The sequence below is a fragment of the Balaenoptera musculus genome, chromosome 15 (genome assembly GCF_009873245.2).
Source record: "Balaenoptera musculus isolate JJ_BM4_2016_0621 chromosome 15, mBalMus1.pri.v3, whole genome shotgun sequence".
Taxonomy (NCBI): domain Eukaryota; kingdom Metazoa; phylum Chordata; class Mammalia; order Artiodactyla; family Balaenopteridae; genus Balaenoptera; species Balaenoptera musculus.
In genome coordinates, this window is record NC_045799.1 from 74,432,838 (window position 1) to 74,452,010 (window position 19,173).

The 19,173-nt window shown below is 49.6% G+C and overlaps 1 protein-coding gene across 3 annotated transcripts in view; it reads right to left on the minus strand.

Moving 5' to 3' along the window:
• The window catches only part of GALNT17 (polypeptide N-acetylgalactosaminyltransferase 17), a 472,484-nt gene that overhangs the window by 16,275 nt on the left and 437,036 nt on the right, over nt 1–19,173 (minus strand). The window contains exons 10-11 of one of the 3 annotated variants that reach the window (XM_036825178.1): nt 18,670–18,837; nt 1,548–1,878 (exon numbers count right to left, since the gene is read on the minus strand). In XM_036825178.1, the coding sequence (XP_036681073.1) occupies nt 1,837–1,878; nt 18,670–18,837 (210 nt within the window). In that variant the 3' untranslated portion in view covers nt 1,548–1,836. Of the gene's footprint in view, nt 1–1,547; nt 1,879–16,347; nt 17,859–18,669; nt 18,838–19,173 lie in introns of those variants that run through there. The other 2 variants (XM_036825176.1, XM_036825175.1) reach the window with 2 other exon arrangements.

The following is a 19,173-nucleotide window of genomic DNA, read 5'->3' on the forward strand; positions in this document are numbered from 1 at the left end:
GGCCTCTCACCATTGCGGCCTCTTGTTGCGGAGCACAAGCTCCAGACGCGCAGGCTCAGCAGTTGTGGCTCACGGGCCCAGTCGCTCCGCGGCATGTGGGATCCTCCCAGGCCAGGGCTCGAACCCGTGTCCCCCGCATTGGCAGGCGGATCCCCAACCACTGCGCCACCAGGGAAGCCCTCCATTGTATATTCTTGCCTCCTTTATCAAGGCCAACATCGTTCTCAATGGTGAAAAACTGAAACCATTCCCTCTAAGATCAGGAACAAGACAAGGTTGCCCACTCTCTCCACGATTATTCAACATAGTTTTGGAAGTTTTAGCCACAGCAATCAAAGAAGAAAAAGAAATAAAAGGAATCCAAATCGGAAAAGAAGAAGTAAAATTGTCACTGTTTGCAGATGACATGATACTATACATAGAGAATCCTAAAGATGTTACCAGAAAACTACTAGAGCTAATCAATGAATTTGGTAAAGTAGCAGGATACAAAATTAATGACAGAAATGTCTTGCATTCCTATACACTAACAACGAAAAATCTGAAAGAGAAATTAAGGAAACACTGCCATTTACCATTGCAGCAAAAAGATTAAAATATCTAGGGATAAACCTACCTAAGGAGACAAAAGACCTGTATGCAGAAAACTATAAGACACTGATGAAAGAAATTAAACATGATACAAACAGATGGAGAGATATACCATGATCTTGGATTGGAAGAATCAACATTGTGAAAATGACTATACTACCCAAAGCAATCTACAGATTCAATGCAATCCCTATCAAACTACCAATGGCATTTTTCACAGAACTAGAACAAAAGATTTCACAATTTGTATGGAAACACAAAAGACCCCAAATAGCCAAAGCAATCTTGAGAAAGAAAAACGGAGCTGGAGGAATCAGGCTCCCTGACTTCAGACTATACTACAAAGCTACAGTAATCAAGACAGTATGGTACTGGCACAAAAAAGGAAATATAGATCAATGGAACAGGATAGAAAGCCAGAGATAATCTTGATCCTTGGTGGCAAGACCAAGAGAGGGACGCGAACCTACACGCTGCAAGCATTTACGAAAAGCCACATACAGGTTCACAACATTCAGCAGTGGCCTGTAGGGAAAAAGGAAAGGAAGGAGGAGATGAGGGAAAGAAGGGAGGAAGGGAGGAAGGAAGGAGGGAAGGAAGGAAGGAAGGGAGAGAGGGAGGGAGGAAGGAAGAGAAAGAGGAGAGAGTGTAATTGACAAGACATTAACTTTCAGACCAGTAGGGACTGTTACAAATACTAAAAAAAAAAAAAAAGAAAGGAACAAAAAGAGTTTGCTCTGCCTTATATAAAACTTGTAGGAAAATTTGCCTTAGCAGATAGTGATGCTTATGGCATCTACTGAACAATTAAAGGTAGTGGTTCAGGAAGAGGATTATCTACAAGACAAAGTTTTTAATGCCAAGAAATTTGACTTGTTCGAGAAGAGATTCCTTATAGAATTTTTATTAGCTGTGTTTTAAAAAATGTATTTAATGCTATTTTTAATCCTCCCTCCCCATTTTCAGTTTTCTATCCAACCTTGATCTTGCAAATTATAGTTGGCAACACCGTTTCCAGGTACAGAAACTGGCAAGAAGGTCTTCTGTTTCCAGGATGGGAGCACTTCCGTTTCTTTGTGCTCCGTCTCCGGGACTGATCCATTTACGAGGCTGCCATTCCATCTGGGCACTCACCGTGACAGGGTGGAGAGACAAGCCCCTTTCTCTTACAGAGCTTCATTTCCTCCTCTGAAAACAAAAAGGATTGGCCAAGATATTCCCCAAGGTCCTTCTCAGTCTGATGTTCTAGGTTCTGATGCCTTCTCTAAAGTTGACCAATGGAACTAGCTGCTGGACCAGAACAAGGAAATTAGTGCTGTGTGTTTCTCACCTATAAAATCGGGGGGATAATATTGCCTTGAGCACCACAAAGAGATGCCAGGGGATTCCCATGTGCAAGAAGGTCATTTTAATTATTTTTTATAAATCGAAACTATAACGTGCTTTACTAACGTGTGGGGCAAATTACACCTTCAGGACCAGCCAGATAGAAGCCTTAAAACAGCAGCTCTTAACTTTTTGGCAATTTGATATTTTGTGAATTTAATGAAAACTTTGAACTCTTTCTTGCCCCCCAAGTGGACACACATGCAAAATTGTGTTTAACAAGGGCTCACATTTTCTTAGATAATAAACCACTGTATTTTCATTTCCAATAACCCCTAATTCTTGGTTGTGCTGGTCTCTCCTTCACCTATTAAACAAGAGGGGTCATTGCTTCAAAGAGAAGTTAGTGCATCCCGGGACAAACGCATCCTCGTTTAGTTCTGTATTTCAGATTACACTTTTCTGGGTCAATAGGAAGCTCACAGTTGTAAGCTTTGTTGACAGAGAAAAGGATTTCTAGGATCCAATAGCCACGCTTTACGGAGGAAGAGCAAAGCTGGGTGGTCTGAATTTAGACTTTCATGTGGCTTCCAGTACAGGGCAGTCCTGCTCCCCAGGAGGGAGGGCAGCCCCCTTCCCCTTTCAATTACAAAGTTGTGCCGGGGAGATTTGGAGATGGAGGAAAAATGGAAAGAAACCAAAGAAGATAGGGCTTTGGCATTTCGTGGGGAAACAGACTACCCACAGGGTGCCCTGGACCAACATGTGGCCAGAGCACTGTGGCAATAGCACCCAGCCCAGCGAGGGAGGTGAGGCTTCTTCCCCATGGCCTGGGTGGGGCCCCTAGGAAGTCCAGAAGTCTCTGCAGTCACCACTGTAGGGACCTGCAATTAGTGAAGTGACCGATGGTGCAGAATAAGCTTGGAGGCAGGATAAGGTGGCCACAGAGCATGGCACCCTTGTGCCCTTAAGATGCCTCTGGTTATCAGAGGTGGATTGCTCGCTGACACCATCCATGAGGTCAGCAGTGGTCCTGAGGCATGCACAAGAAAAGGGAGGTCAGGGGCCTAGAGTCGGGAAGAGCCCTGTCTGAAGTTTAGTCCAGCCAAGAGGACCAGGAAGGCAGGCTAGGTCAGCATTTTCTGGCCCCTGAGTTCAGCTCCCAGAGGCTCCTCTGAGAATTGTGATACTTCCTCTCTTGTCCACTAGATGGCACTGCTGCAGTGTTTGCTCCTTAACCTTTAAGAGGGAGGGTCTCACATCCAGGCAGGATCCCTGAAGGCAAGAAGGGTTTCCAAAACATCTTTCAGTGTCTCCCTGGGGTTTACTCTATGATGTCCCTGGTGCCTCAGATTCCACATCTTAGAGCTGTTCTCGAGCTTGTTCGCCTGTCCTAACAGCAATTTAATGAGGATCAGGGTTCTCCTGCCTATGTCCTCCTGTGAGATGTGGACAGAGTAACTGGCTGGGCCCCTCATGGGCCCTGGAGTCCTTGTGACCTTGGGACTCTGGTTGTAGCCACAAGAGTGGATCCTTGCTCTGTGACCCAAATATTGATCTGTTGTGTCTGAGGGAAGCGATCACAGATGTGGACATTGTGCCGCTGGATAATCCACCGCTTCCCTGCACTTTCTGGAAAGTTAACTACTGCTTTGCCTTGGGGGAGAATTATGGCAGGTCATTAGCTGAAGTGCCTAAAGCCAACTGCTTTTAGGCTTTGTAATATCCCGAACTCATGGAGGGTTGTTCTCTAGCTCTCTTGCAGGGAGGACCTAGCTAGGAAATATCTCTGAGGGCTTGGAGGAGGAGGAGGGAGATTCTTTTGCCCAGACTTTAAGTATTGGGGACCCTCTTGCTGACCCATAGATACATCCCTGGTGTCCTCAGCTGATGAGCCCATACATGGAAGTTTTAGAAAGACCCCACCAAAGAGAACCTGGTCCCTGACGAAGTATCTGAAGAGGGACTTCAGGGCCTGGGTCAGGGGTCCAAGGCTGGAGCTGGTTAGCTGTGATTCTCCTCAAAGACACAAGGACTCTGGACAAATTGTGCCCCCAGAACACAATTCCTTTCCCCAGGGACAAGCTCTCCACATGAGGATGGAGCCCTTTGTCTCATCGTGGTTTCTCTTAGAAACAGACACTGAGACAAAGATTCAAGTGCAGGTAGTTTTTTTTGGGGAAATGCAGGAAACCAGGAAGGCAGCCGATAAAGCCAGCTACCACTGTGGGTGACTGGAGTTTAATCCCGTGGGGGAGATTCAAGGAAATGGCATGGATGGCTTCCCCAGATTCTCAGAATTTGCCCACTCAAGGAGTGAGGAAGCTGGATATTTACACACAATTGTATGAGGCATTGTTTGGTGGCTGTCAGAGGCCCCCAGGCAAAGAGATGCTGGCATTGGGAAGTCAGCCGGAGCTCAGTAATGTGGAAGGCCTGAGGGATACAGGTGGCCGCCAACAGCATCTCTTACCCTCACAACCTTCCTCTGCCAGCAGGAAAGCCTGATGGGAAAGTCTATACCACGTCCCATGGGTCCAAGAGGAGAACCAAAGTGTTTCCTATCTATAGTTTAAAAGGGTCTATGAGACAACTGCTCAATCTGAGGTCAAACCAGAGAAACATGCTGAAAGTCAGTCATCAAAGTAAGTGACATAAGCAAGCCTCTTTGGTCCAGCGTGCGGCAAAGTGGAATTTAGAACCTAGAAGGCTGGGAGCAAAGAGTAACAGGGGAGAGTCAGTTACCAGAATAAATTCTAGGCTGAGAGCCTCTGCAGAGGCTGAGAGACGCCCTTCTGACCTGCATCCTTCAGGGACCTGGGGCTGGAGGCTGGCTGTGATGACCCGGGAAATCAGCATTCTGCTGGGATGTTGTTGGGTTGTCTGGGCTGGTGATGGAGCTTGGGGTGGACAGACTGCATGAGATAAAGGCTTCTGCATGGTGTTGGCACATAAGACATTTTGGCCATCATTTTTTTTTCCTAAAGTGTGTACTGTTACTATTATTATTAGTGATGAGGGAGTCCATCCATTGAATTGCTGCATGCCTTTAACTCGCTTGGGAGCTTTGGCTCCAAGAAACCTGTCTGGCATCAGGCGGTGCCTTGGTAACATGAGACTGGGATGAGAACTCTATCTCTGCAGCTTCCTAAGCTCAGGTCCATGGACTCCTAAGGGCTCCATGTGCAGGATTCAGGGAGTCTGCGAACTTGGGTGAGAAAAGAATGATGCCCTTGGTTTCTTTTACCTCTAAATGAAATTTAGCATTTCCTTTAATTATGAAAGGAGATAACAAACCACAGTTGATGAAGAGTACCTGTACCTTTGTCACCAATAAAAATCACAGATAGTTTCATGTCAAATTAGTTGTTGCAGAAATCTTACAATATCATCTATACCCATACAACTTTATATGTTACAGTGATAAGATATCACATCTTATTTAATGTATTAATAAAATGGTATATATATTTCTATATCATAACATTTGTGTATTTCTATATAAGTGGGTTTCTTGGTAATCCTATGTATTTTATTCTACACATTTCTAAAACTTTATTCTAAGAAGGGGTCTGTAAGCTTCCACAGACTGCCGCAAGGGTCCATGGCGTGGAAAATGTTAAAACCCCCTGGCAGGCCCTCAAATGCCAGAAGGTACAAGGTCAACCCAGGCTGGTACCACCTGTCAGACCAGAGGTCAGAGCACACGGGGAAGGTCCCGGACTGTGCTGGTCTCCTCTGACCCGCTCCTCTTCCCCGCCCCCTGGGGAATCACTCAAGGGGCACAACCTTCCCTGGTTTTCTTTTCACTCATTTCAGAGGAAAGGAGCAGCAGAAATCAGTCTGGCGCCGGCAGGGGGTGCAGCCGCATCGCTCAGAGCCGCCTGCGGGAGGCGGTGCATCTACGGAGCCCCGACCGCATCTTTTCACACCTCCAACCACCAACTCCCCTCCTCCCACGCGGCACACGGCGCCACCGTCCTTGGCAACCACTCCACACACCCGGGCCAGACCGAGCCGCGGGCAACCTGGGCCGGCTTAACAATTCGCTGTCCTTTCAGACCCCACCATTCTCTGTCCTTTCAACAGGTATGGGGGACGCAGGGTCCCTGCCATTGAGGAACGGAACTCAAATTTCCACCAGGGGGCGCTGGGTATGCAGGTGCGAGGAGAGCCCACCTGCATTTCTCTTTCCTAAAAAGATGTGCCTTGAAAGAAAGATCGGAGGTGACAGCCTGCTCTCTACTCCCTGTTTTTTTCTCTCTCTGCCTGTCCATCCCACTCTCTGCTTATCTTGCTCTTTCTCTGACGTCTCTTTTTTTTTTTCTTTTCTCTCTTTGTCACCTTTCTGTCTGAATGTCTCTCTCGTTGCTATTTCTAACAGTTTATTTCTTCCTGTCATTCTGTGCTTGTTTCCTCTCTTTATATATGTCTCTTTCTGCCTCTCTCCTTCCGTCTCCCTCCCTCCCTCTGTCAATCACACACACACACCCTCATGATTCCCTCCTAAGGCTGCAGGCAGCTCTTTGGGGCTGGGAGCCAACCCTGCAGCTCAGAAAGCAGGGACTGTGTAGAGGGATGGTGGTGGGTGACCAGCCTCTCTTTTTCAGGCTCCTAGGTGAGTGATTTCTATTTCCTATTTCTGGGCGGCCTCAGTGCTGGGTAGGATGCACCTGAAGCCCAGATGGAGGCGTGGGAAGACAAACACAGGTGCCGGCCCTACACAGCTGGTTCTCTCTCTACCACTGATGACCTGTGTAACCCTGGACAAGCTAAAGAACCTCTCTGGGGCTCAGTTTCCTTGTTTCAATGGGCCTCACTAAATCAGAGTAAATACCGGATTTAAGCAGGATTCTTGGGAGACTTAAATATATGTGTTGGGCAGCTTTTGAATGGTTCCTGATGACTGCTGCTTCTTGACACCCCCCCCAGGCCCTTGTGTATCCCCTCCCTGAGGGTGGCCCGGACCTAGTGACTTGCTTCTAGCAAACAGAATGTGGCAGAAGTGATGAGATTTCACCTCTGAGGTTGGGCTACACAAGATTGTGATTTCCTTATTGCTGGCTCTTTTTCTCTCTGGTGCTCTCACTTGCTTGCTCAGATGAAGCTGCCATGTCGTGAACTTTCTATAAAGAGGGCCACGTGGCAAAGAACTGAGGCCTCCGGCCAATCAGCCAGCAAAGAGCTGAGGCCATCAGTCCAAATGAATCCTCCCAACAACCGTGGATCTTGGAAGGAGCTCTTCCGTCAGCTGAGCTTTGAGATTACTCCAGCAGTAGCCAGCATCTTCACTGCATCCTGTGAGAGGCCCTGAAGCAGAGGACCCAGCTAAACTGCCTTTAGAAGCTGACCCACAGAAACTGTGAGATCATAAATGCATGGTCTTACGTGACTGAGCTTTGGGATCGTTTCCTATGCAGCAGTAGATAACTAACACGGTATATGAAAGAGCTTGTATTAGCTAGGGTAGGCTAAAGTGCGGTAACAAATAGACCCGAACATGTAAGGGCTCAATGAAACAATCCTGGTCAGTGAAGTCAATGAGGTCAACGAGAGGGTCTCTTTCATGCAATCATTCAGGGCCTGAGATTCCTCCCACCTTAAGGCCCCACTGTCCCCTAAGATCCCACAGTTGTCTGCATTCAGCCCAGAAAGGAAAAGGAAGAAGGGTGAAGGCAATCCCACTTCCATGAAAGCTCAACCCCAAAGAGACACGCATAACCTCCATTCATACTCTCTTGGGGAAAACTTATTCACATAGTCCTATCTATGTTCAAAAAAGACTAGGAACTATATCTATTCATGGTGGCTATAAGCTTGGAGAGAATGACTCTGGGTGGTATAGACCCAGCCAAAATCCTCAGTATGTACTGGCCAAAGGGAGCCTGGCCCTGGTCTCTTCTTCTCCAGATCCTCTTTCCTGACACTGAAATTGTCAGAGACTTACCTACTGAGAAGTTCTTGCCTTTCTCATCTCATCCTGGTCCATGTGTCCTAATGCTGCCCAATCAAGACCTAGGAGTCTCTTCTCTCTTACAGCTTGGTAGTATTTAGGTCATGGATTCTAGAGAATATTTGGCCTGCTTCATACAAAGCAGCATACAAATAGGTCTTTGTATGTTGCAGTGGCTGATTTATTACTAACTCATCTGCAAAATTATGAGCTCCAGAAAGTTTCCACACCAGACTACATCTTCACCTTCAGGGTTGAACCATTGCACCAGACATTTTAGACCATCCTGCATCAGGTTTCCTGAATCAGCAGAAATTTTGTTTCTGAATCAGTAAAGATTAGGTTCAACGGCATACATCAAGAAACCCAGAAAACTGTGGCATAAGTAAGAGATTTATTTTTTCACTTAATTTTTCTCTCATGTAAAGAAACTTTTAAGTAGGCAACCCAGGGTTAGTATGATAGCTTCATCAGAAGCCCAGGGTACCATTATTTTTTGCTGCACTGTTCTCAAAGTCACCTTCTAGTTATAATATGGTTGCTGCAGCTCTAGCCATCACGTCCATGTTCCAGGAAGCAGGGAAAGCAGGAGGCAAGGGCCAAAGGGTATATCTCCAAGCTGAATGAGCCTCTTTAAAGAACATTTCCTATCGGCAAGGGAGACTGGGAAATGTGGTTTCCTAGCTGGGCACCTTGCTGCACACAGCAATACTGAGATTCTCTTATCAAAGAAGGGGAATTGGGTAGGTAACTGGCAGTCTCTGATACACCCTCTTACTGCCTACAGGAGCAGAAACAGAGATTCCCCAGACCCAGATCCCAACTGGCTTTTCCATAATAGCCATTAATGGTATTGACTAAACTGTCTGTATCATTGCACTTTTATGGCTCTGCTGAAGGATGCCCCCAGGCCACTGTGTCTTTGTTACAGCTAATAGCGGCCAAGTATAAGAGAGTGGCAGTGCTGTCTCCTGGGCAGATGGACAGCCACTTCCCAGACCCTGGCATCCAGTGCCTGAGATGATTGGATAAGACAATGCTTATGTTTTTTTATTTTTTAATTGAAGTATATGATTTACAATGTTGTGTTAATTTCTGCCATACAGCAAAGTGAGTCAGTTATACACATATATACATTCTTTTCCGTTATGGTTTCCCAGGATACTGAATATAGTTCCCTGTGCTCTACAGTAGGACCTTGTTGTTTATCCCTTCTGTATGTAATAGTTTGCATCTGTTAATCCCAAACTCCCAATCCACCCCTCTCCCCGCCCAGCAACCACAAGTCTGTTCTCTATGTCCGTGAGTCTGTTTCTGTTTCGTAGATAGGTTCATTTGTGTCCTATTTTACATTCCACATATAAGCGATATCATATGGTATTTGTCTTTCTCTTTCTGACTTCACTTAGTATGATAATCTCTAGGTTGGATGGTGGGATTCTTGAGGTTATTTTCCTCTTGTTATTACTTACCTCTATTATTTAATTTTTCTCTAATCAACCTTCAATTCATTTGTAACTTACCCCCAAAATTTTTGCTCCTGTTTGAGTCGGACTATTTTCCTAGCCTGCTGAGGGCTCTTTGAACCATTTCAGGCAGACCTGGGCAGTCATTTTTCACCTTAAAGTATATATGTGTTGCCGCTTCAAGCTGACCAGAGGGAAGCAGAAGTCTGGGCAGGAGGCGGAGCCTAAGGCAGCACTGGCTGTTCTGAGTCAGCGGCCGCCTCCCAGGGACCAAGATGCTCCCAGAGCCTGGGGACACGTGAAATGAAGTTGCTGACTCTCTGCTCTATCATGCAAGCACCATGGCAGAGAACCGAGGCATATTCCTGTAACTGCTTAGCCAGCCTCCTCCTGTCTCTTCCGAGGCTTTTATGTTAGAACAGAGGGCTTGGAGCAAAGCTGCTGGACAGGTAGTGTTGCCTAATGATTATGAACAAGTGCTTTTGAGTGAGTCTGAATCGCAAACCTGCCCCTTACAGACTCTGGGACATTGCGACATGTTCTGATCTCTCTGAGCCCCGGTATGCTCACCTATAAAGGGAAAATAATAGTACTGGCCGGGAGGTCGTTGGGAAAATTAAGAGACAGGGTGCTTGTAAAAGCCTTTGCCTATGGCCTGCACACAGCACATGCTCAAATAAAGGTGGTTGTTATAACTATGGTGATAATGACACTTTTGTGCCCCACTCCCAGGCACAAGGCTGGTCCTGTCCTGCCAAGCAAATCCTCCCCACCACCCGCATCAGCAGTTAGCACCAGCCTGATAAGGAAACCGGCCCACCAACAACGGAAATCCAGGGAAAGCAGTAAAAACAAAAAAAATAGCAAAACAAAACCAAAACACAAAACCTCCCTGTGTTTGAGAGAAACACTTGCCTGCACTCAGCTTCGCCAATATCTAGGTACCAGTGGGAAACTTCCTCACCCTTCTGGATAGTTCTTTTGGGGTAAGAAAGGTCTTTAAACAGCAGATAACTCAAAACCCAAAAACTTAAGACCAAAAACAAAACCGAAGAACAACAACAAATTTCCCACTGCAACGACCCAATGCACAGAGTATTTCCTCCACAGAGATGGCAGCTTTCTCCCACTGAGCTGTCATCAAGCATGTTTATCTCACAGCTGTCAAGAGCTGGACTCTGTCTAATATGACACCTCTGGGAGACTGTCACGTGCGCTGGGAGAGCCCAGGAGAGCAGAGGCTCTCCATCAGGGTCAGGGTCAAGGTCAGGGTCAGGCTGTGGACCACCTGAGCACGGGGTGGATGGGAGGCAGGAGTTTCTGGCCTCTTCTGCCCCGGGCTCCTGCAGAGAGCCGATTTCCCCTGTTCCCTGACTGCTTCGAGCCTAGCGCCGTGCTGGTTACTGACCAGAACCTCATGGAAATGCTCCAGAAAGAAACACATGTTCTCCCCAGGAGCCAGAGCAGCAATTCCACCTTCAAAAAGAATTCTAGAAACAATCCCAAGACAGACTTAGAACCTCACTAATTTGGACAAATTCGTGGTGGGTTAGGGTTGGGCTTCTGGGGACAAAGGGACTCTGAATTCTAAAACAGTGGAAAGGAAATGCATTCTCAGTGCACATGGGAACCAGAACTTTCCTCTGATTTCCGCGTTGGCAGTAGGTGGGGGACACGCTTCAAAGAACATCTAAGAAGTGGGTATAAATAGCAGAGTGGTGGGATGCATGTCCAAGGGGGTCTCGGAGGCACTCTGCAACTGTGCAGTGAAATAATCTTCATTTTCTAAGCTTTGGTCATAGGAGCAAATGTCCAGGCAAACATTTACTCAAGTATCTGGAATACTGAATTAGAGAGGTCGGGACTTGGAATGATGCAGAGAAATTCGGAGACATGAATTTGGGCACCAGAAACTTGGTTTGGTGACTTGGGCCAGGCCGGGGAACTTTCGTTCTTCTTTGTGTGTTTTCAAGGGCAAAAGAGTCTGGGGAAAGTTTTAAGCAGAGCAGCCTGTACATTCTGTTTTTTTTTTTTTTTTTGAGGGGTGCGTATAGTTGCTTTACAACTTTGTGTTAGTTTCTGCTGTACAGCTAAGTGAATCAGCTATATATATACATATATCCCCTCCCTCTTGGACCTCCCTCCCATATGTCAATTCCAATTTCCCAATTCATCCCACCCCGCTTCCCCCACTGTGTCCACATGTCCGTTCTCTACATCTGAGTCTCTGTTCCTGCCCTGCAAATAGGTTCATCTGTACCATTTTTCTAGATTCCACATGTATGCGTTAATATATGATGTTTGTTTTTCTCTTTCTGACTTACTTCACTCTGTATGACAGACTCTAGGTCCATCCACGTCTCTACAAATGACCCAATTTTGTTCCTTTTCATGGCTGAGTAATATTCCATTGTATATATGGCAGCCTGTACATTCTTGTTTGTTATCTGCGTGGCTGGATCATAAACCTGCCTTTTAACTAACCAAGGACGGTGCCCCAGGCCTCTGTAGAAATTTCAGCATCTGAAGTTGCTGAGGCTCAAACCTCGCCCAGTGCCTGTTGGATGTGACCACTGAAAGCTCTGCTTTTCCTGCTGTTCAAAGTTGGATCTCACACTGGATGCAAGCCCAGACTCCCGGGGCTGAGGGAGGGTTCATAATGTTAGCTACCCATGAACTACATATTTGGTGAAAAGATTAGTCCAGCTGAAATTGATGAAGTTCACCAAGAACCCCTCAGCCTCACTCTGACCAATTTGGCTGTGCCATGAAGTGTTTCCTTTAGGCAAAAGGTGAAAATTCTCCACTTAATAAGGAAAGAAAAAAAATCGTATATTGAGGTTACTAAGATCTGCGGTGAGAACGAATCTTCTATCTCTGAAACTGTGAAGAAAGAAAAAGAAATCCGAGCTAGATTTGCTGCCGCACCTCAAACAGCAAAAGTTATGGCCACAGTGTGTGACAAGTGCTTAGTTAAGATGGAAAGGGCATTAAATTTGTACAATAAGAAATACTGAGAGAGAGAGAGAGAGAGAGACCACATTCACACAACTTTTATTACAGTATATTGTTCTATGTTATCATTATTGTTGTTAATCTCTTACTGTGCCTAATTTATGAATTACACTTTATCATAGCTATGTATGTATAGGAAAAACATAGTATATATAGAGCTTGGTGCTATTGTAGTTTCAGGCATCCACTAGGGGTCTGGGAACGTATCCCCGTGGATAAGGGGGTACCACAGAGCACCCTAGTCTGTGGCAAATGGATCGTGGCAGCCTAGCCAAGACAGTGAACCATTTCACCAGGTGGCAAAGATGAATTCTGTCCATGAGAAAGGTGTCGTCAAGGGAACATAGGTTGTTTCTCTCTCAGTTACAACCAGCAGCATTAAAGCTTCAAGGAGGGGCCCTGACTTAAGGTGCAAGGCAGATTTCAACAGGCAGTTAATCTTGTTTTCAGAGTTCCAGAGGGCCGGACAGTGGGAAGAAGTTACTGATATTCAGACCTTGTTTGGTTCACTGTCAGAAAGAGGTTTCTGCCCTAGAACCAGCTGTCTCTAGAGTTTATCAAGCCGATAGTAGACTGGTGGATGGGCATCCAGTGGGAGAGCGGATTAGATGGTGTTTTGACCCTGGAGTAACAGGAACTCCCGACCGTTTATTAAGGGTGATGATCACTGGCGAGCCTGACAGTCTCCAGGGTCCCGGAACCAGCAGCAGCATTAGTGACGCCTGATTGGCTTTCTCACTTCCTCAGCTTGGCTTTTTGTGTTTGGACAGCGTTGGGGGCCCACATCAATAAGCAGCAGAAGAAGTTAAGCTGGGAGCCACACTTGCAAGAGCTACCCATCGGCTGGAGCCTCTTTGGGGAAAGAACACTGGAATCTGCTAACACGTCAAGAACCCCATTTATACCGATAGGCATAGACCCCCATCTCATGACTGCCCCGGCTCCAGGGGTGGGGAGGCCCAATATATTGTGTCTGTTTTCTTCTTTCAAATATAAGCTTTAAAGGGTAAATACCATGATACTCATCATTCCTCATGGTGCCTTGCAATTGCTCAATATGTTTTAGCTCCTTCTTCTTTTGCTCCCTCCTTCCCTCCCTCCCCTTCTCTCCCTCCCTCCCTTCTTTCCTTCCTTCCTTCCTCCCTCCCTCCTTCTCTCCATCTCTCCCTTCCTTCCTTCCAGGAAGTCTTAGAAAGCAAACCACAGGGCTTCCCTGGTGGCGCAGTGGTTGAGAGTCTGCCTGCCCATGCAGGGGACACGAGTTCGAGCCCTAGTCTGGGAAGATCCCACATGCCGCGGAGCAACTAGGCCCGTGAGCCACAACTACTGAGCCTGCGCGTCTGGAGCCTGTGCTCCGCAACAAGAGAGGCCACGATAGTGAGAGGCCCACGCACCGCGATGAAGAGTGGCCCCCACTCGCTGCAACTAGAGAAAAGCCCTCGCACAGAAACAAAGACCCAACACAGCCATAAATAAAAATAAATAAATAAATAAATAAATTTTTTTTTAAATAAGAAAGATATAAGTAAATTAAAAAAAAAAAAAAAGCAAACCACAGAATAGGTGTCCAAATATATTTGTTGAACTGGACTGAAGTAAACCTCTGGAGTTTGGGGCCCACCAGCTGTCCCTATATGTGGGTCTTGGAAACTTGCCTAAGGGAGAAAGCAGAGTAGCCGAGAGACCCAGGGATCTGTGCTTCGGGCGAGAGGAAGGGGCAGCTGATTAGGAGCTGGTGATCTGCCAGCCCAACTGCACATCTGGAGCTCAAATCAAGACAAGAGGCTGGCGTGCTGGCAATGAGTGGGGCTTGGGAACCCGCTTCTGGCCCCTTGGCAGTTTCCAGACTTCGTGGACCACCTGGTTCCTTGTGCAGGCTCCGAGCTCCTCCCCGGTCCATCCCTGGGCTGCGGACACTCAGCTCTTCTCAGAGCAGCCCTTGAAAGCAAAGTGGAAGGAGGAGAGATTGCATACAAATCAGGGACAACCGATCACCGGACAGCCCAGTGGTGTGCGGGTCACCGGCTCTGCCCAGGCCTGACTTCTGCCCTTTGTGAAACAGGGATACTTTCTGAGAATAGCGGAAAAAATATCAGATGAAAGAAACATGGCTTCAGGAACCCAAGTCAAAGGGTTTGGAGTAGTGGCTTACGATGATGCTTTCTGGCCCAAACCGACCTTCCTCTGTCCTTCCGGTTTCTTCTTCTGTAGCCCCCAGAATCAGTATAAAGAACACATCTGAGAAATAACACATTCAAAGGCGTCAGCTTCGATGGCTTGGACGTGGATCAGGAATACCATCTGTGATTTTTTTTTTTTTTTTTGCCATATGAATTGAGGGGGAAAAAATGAAAGAGAAGGAAATGGCCACCAGACAGGAGAGTGGGGAGATCTACGTGACGGGACTGCATGGACGGAGGGAGATGCACAAAGGTTGTCAGAACTCAAGCCCCATGCTTGGAGCCTGCTGCCTGAGCTATGCAGAGGTATGGGTCTCTGGAACTTCCAGATTCCCCTAAAGCACTGAGACCCTAGGCTCCCCCAGGGCCCTACTTGTCTTTTCTCGCCTCCCTCTCTGGCTACAGTTAATTCCTCTTCTCTGCTTTGGCCGCTGGCCTGCCGCCCCCAAGCCTTCAGGTCCCCTGGGATGCTGTGGGGCAGTGAGGATGCTGACGCAGACGCTGGCCTCAGGCTCTGGCCTTTGGGAGGAACCGGTGCTGATGTGGACACACAGCCCAGGCTTCCTGGATGCTGGAAGCAAGGGCCAGAGCCAGGATTTGCAGCACACGTGCTGTGCCGGGGGGCTGAGAGCCCCCCGTGGCCCTAAACCAGCACCCCCATCCCCATCATGTAAACAAGCAAACCCGAACATCCTGCCTGCTGCCTTGCGGCCCTGAAGAAAAGCAGCACTTCTCTCTTGAAAACTCCAGGGCACTTCCTGTTGTCCGTATGCTAGGGGTGCAGCCTTAGGAATAGAAATGAGCCCAAAGCGCAGTGAACAAGTCAGAAGGTGGGCCTCCAACTCCGTCGGGGGACGTTGAGTTTGGATGTTGCGGAACACAGAGCAGGTCTTGCGGCTTCTCTGGTCCGAGGCCATTTCGGCCCATTTCCCGGAGGATGAAGGATCCCACAGGGGCCCACTGAGTACCTCAGGGGGATTTGGGCTCAAAGCCTCAGCTAACGGTAAAATGGAATATTTGCCTTCTTTGAGCTTCTACCTTCAGATGCACACAGGAGGAGAATGGCTCAGTCTGGGCAGGACTGCTCCTCAAAGCACTGACTTGGAATACTACCCAAAGCCCCCTTGTCCCCGCGGGGGACCGGCAGACCCTTGGCTCTTTTGGCTTAATAATTACCCCGAGGATCTGATATTTAAGTTGATGAACTCCTCCTCACCAAACAGCAGAATTTTCCATGTGTGCTCATGGACCCCGATTCTCAAAGAGTCCCCCCAAACGGCAGCTGACACGCATGTCTGTGGGTTGGGTTACACTGAACAAGCCGGACCTTCTTGGCTTCCTGGGAGGGAAGAGACGTGGGGCTGTCCATGCCCAGGGGACTTCAGCCCATTTCCTTCCAGGCTCACTTCCAGGGCAGAAGGCCTGCCGTCTTTTTGGATTTCGCTTCTTCATGAATAAAAGGGGCAGCTGCTTCCACAACGGGCTCTCTGGTCTCGAGAGATGGGAGTGGCTGCCGGCAGCAGAAAGGGGCGGACCAGGACACTCGACCAGGTCGCCCACGGCCCTCCTCTCCGTCACAGCTTTCTGCACCTACCTGACCCTTCTAATCTGGGATCAGCAGGGGGTTAGCAAGCAGGTGTCCAACGTCAAGTTCTGTCCTGCTTTGGGGGGAGGCGAGAGCAAGGGCAGGCTGGCCGTGTCCCCACCCCACGAAGTGAACGCGCTCTGCCTTTAATAAACCAGAAGCCCTTGCCACGTCCCAGAAGTGCCTCCTGGCCCGGGCTCTGGAAGAATCAAAAAGCAAACAAGGCTGAGCTGGGAAGTGCTCATATGTATTTATTTCACAAAGGGGGAGATGATCACCAGTAAGATGCCACCAAATGAGACACTGTGAACCCCACACTGGGCAGGTACGGGCTTTGGTTCTGGGCAGGGCTTGGCCGGACGGCATGAGGGAGACAGACGGGAACCGGCAGGAGGGCGGCCTTCCATCTGGGGCGCCAGCCGCCCAGCCACGTCCTCCTGGCCAGCCCGCCCCCCGCAAGCTTCTCAGCATCCTTGACCTGGTCTGGGCCGGCAGTAATGCGACAAGTCCAAGGCCACACCTCTACGTCTGCTCTACCGTGCACTCAGACGCACACGCCCAGACACACGCGCCACGCACTCGCCCCCCCAGGCACACACCCTCATACGCATGCACACTCGTCCATATATTAACTCTGATCTATAAGTGCACCCTAACCAGAGGGCAATCAGCAAAAAGTTATTACTCTTCAGAGGGGACTCGACTGCCTTCTTCCCTGCCAGCTGGCAGAGCACGGGGAGACACGAGAGCGTCCTCCAGGGTCCCGGCCCCCTGTGCTGTGCTGACGTCAGTCCTTAAGCTCCAGATGGTGGCTACTTGCTGCGGTAGCCACTGTGAGGCCGGGTTCCCCGGCCCCTGGGCAGGCAGAGCAGAATGGGCCCGGCTCCAGCCTGGGGGGGCCCTCACAGCTGAGACCACCCCACGTGCTCTCTGGCTCCCTGCTGACGACACGGGTGGAAGAGCTGGTCCCGGCACATAGGATCCTAGTGCCCAGGTGACCGTGGAAGCGTCAGCTCCCTCCAGGTCATCTCGGGGGTGGGGTCCAGAAGAGTCCAAGGCCACCCGCTGGAAAGGTTTGGGGGGTGGCGATCTTGGGCTGTGAACAGGCATCTGGGCAGAAGCAACCCGGGGGACACGGAGTCTCAGGGCCTCACTGCCTCCGCAGAGGAGGGGGAGCTAGGCTGTGGCCCAGCACCACCCCCCTCCACGCTGTTGAGGGCTCGGGTGGAATTCAGAAGCTGCTGCTGCTGCTACGAGAGATGGGAAAAAGGAGGGGCCCCTGCCAGCCCCAGTCCTGCAAGTGGATGGGAAGACGAGCAGGAGATGTGACGTGTCACTCCTCGGTACCAGGTCCACATCCAGGCTGCAGGATACACGGCTCCCGTGCTCCCAGAGAAGGGTCAGGGAGCTCTGCCAGGGGGCATGAGCCTCAGGCAGCTGGATGCCTGATGGAGAGGCAGTGTCTCCATCTGGGCCCCGGGCTGCCCTGGGGAAGCCCCGGGAGGCCCACTGAGCACCTGCCGACTGCTTGCTGTTTCTCTCCCAGCGTGGCTGGTCCAGAGGACGCAGACCCTGCCCCGGGGGCCAGGCTCCGAGGGCCCCAGCTCCTCCCACTACTTGATGAAGTTCTTAATCGTCCACCTCTGCCCCGTGCAGCTGCGGAGGATGAGGTCGATGCCAGCCAGGCCTCGGCTCTCCACCTCCAGGCAGCGCCCTGTGCCCTTGTTCATGACGGCGCCATTCTGGGAGCACGTGGGGGTGAGAGGGAGAAGAGACAGACAGAGGAGACAGAGAGATGGAGACAGAAAGACAGAGACAGAAACAGAGAGACAGACAAACAGAGAGAGAGATAGGGACAAAGAAACAGAGAGAGACAGAGGCAAGGATGGAGAGACAGACAGAGAGATAGACAGAGACAGACAAAGATATAGAGAATGAGAGAGACAGAGAGAAACAGAGAGATAGAAACAGAGAGAGATAGATACAAAGAGACAGGGAGAGACAGAGATACAGAGACAGGGAGAGGGGTAGGGAGGGAGAGAGAGAGAGACGTAACCACCGTAGTGCCCGGCACATGGCCCCTCTTGGGGAACAATCCCACCAAAATTCTGTGCACAGGGGGTAGGGATCGTGGGGCCTTTGGGCCTTCTCTGGGAACCCTAAAGTCAGAAAATAAATAAGCTTCACCAAGTCTGAGTGGCTGAACCAGGTGAAAGCATTGGGAGGGGATGGTGTCAGGATGGGGGACTGCCCGGGATAGTCTCAATCTGACTTTCTCCATCCCTCTGGCATTTAGAAGATTCCAGAGAAATCACCCTGAACTCCCTCTCGAGATGTGTCAGAGCCCAGCCCGGCCTAGCGCTGCCGCAGGGATCCTGAAGGCTGTCTCACAGGGAAAGGCCCCAGGGATCCCACCTGAACACGCGCAGGAGTCCACGTGCCTAGCCTTAAGCTGGGAGACCTTGGGTTGCACTTTGCTGGCCGCCCTTCCCAGGGGAGTTCGCAGCATCCTCACGTGCTCTGGGCCGCCAGGCCTGTCCGCGGAGCACTTACCTGGATGAAGTTCCAGCGCTTGTACAGGCTGCCCTTGACCTTGTCACAGTCCAGGAGCTGGGGCAGACGACTCCTGGAGTTGTCCACCAGGCAGCGGGTGTCAGGGAGGAGCGTGGTGGTCCCCAGGGCTCCCAGGTGCAGGAAGCCCTCCTTGGTGTAGCGGGCCAGCTGGGGAGAGAGCAGAGCGGCAGGGCCACGGAAGGTAGCGGTGAGACCACGAGGGACACATGGGTCACCCAGGACTTTGTCCATGCTGCAGTCCCGGCCACCTTCACAGGACTGTCACACATCCACACACACACCCAACACACTGGGGCACCCCGTCCAGGAAGCCCGCGGCTTGCTAAGCCTGGATACAGATTCCCTGGGCCACTCCCTGATTTCCTTCTAAGCACGTCCTCGGTCAATGTTTCAGGAGTCTGGCCTTCTGTTCAACAACGCGGGGAGCAGGAATAAGTGAAAAAGCGGGACATCTGATTTCTAAAGCTTGGCTCTGCTTCCAGC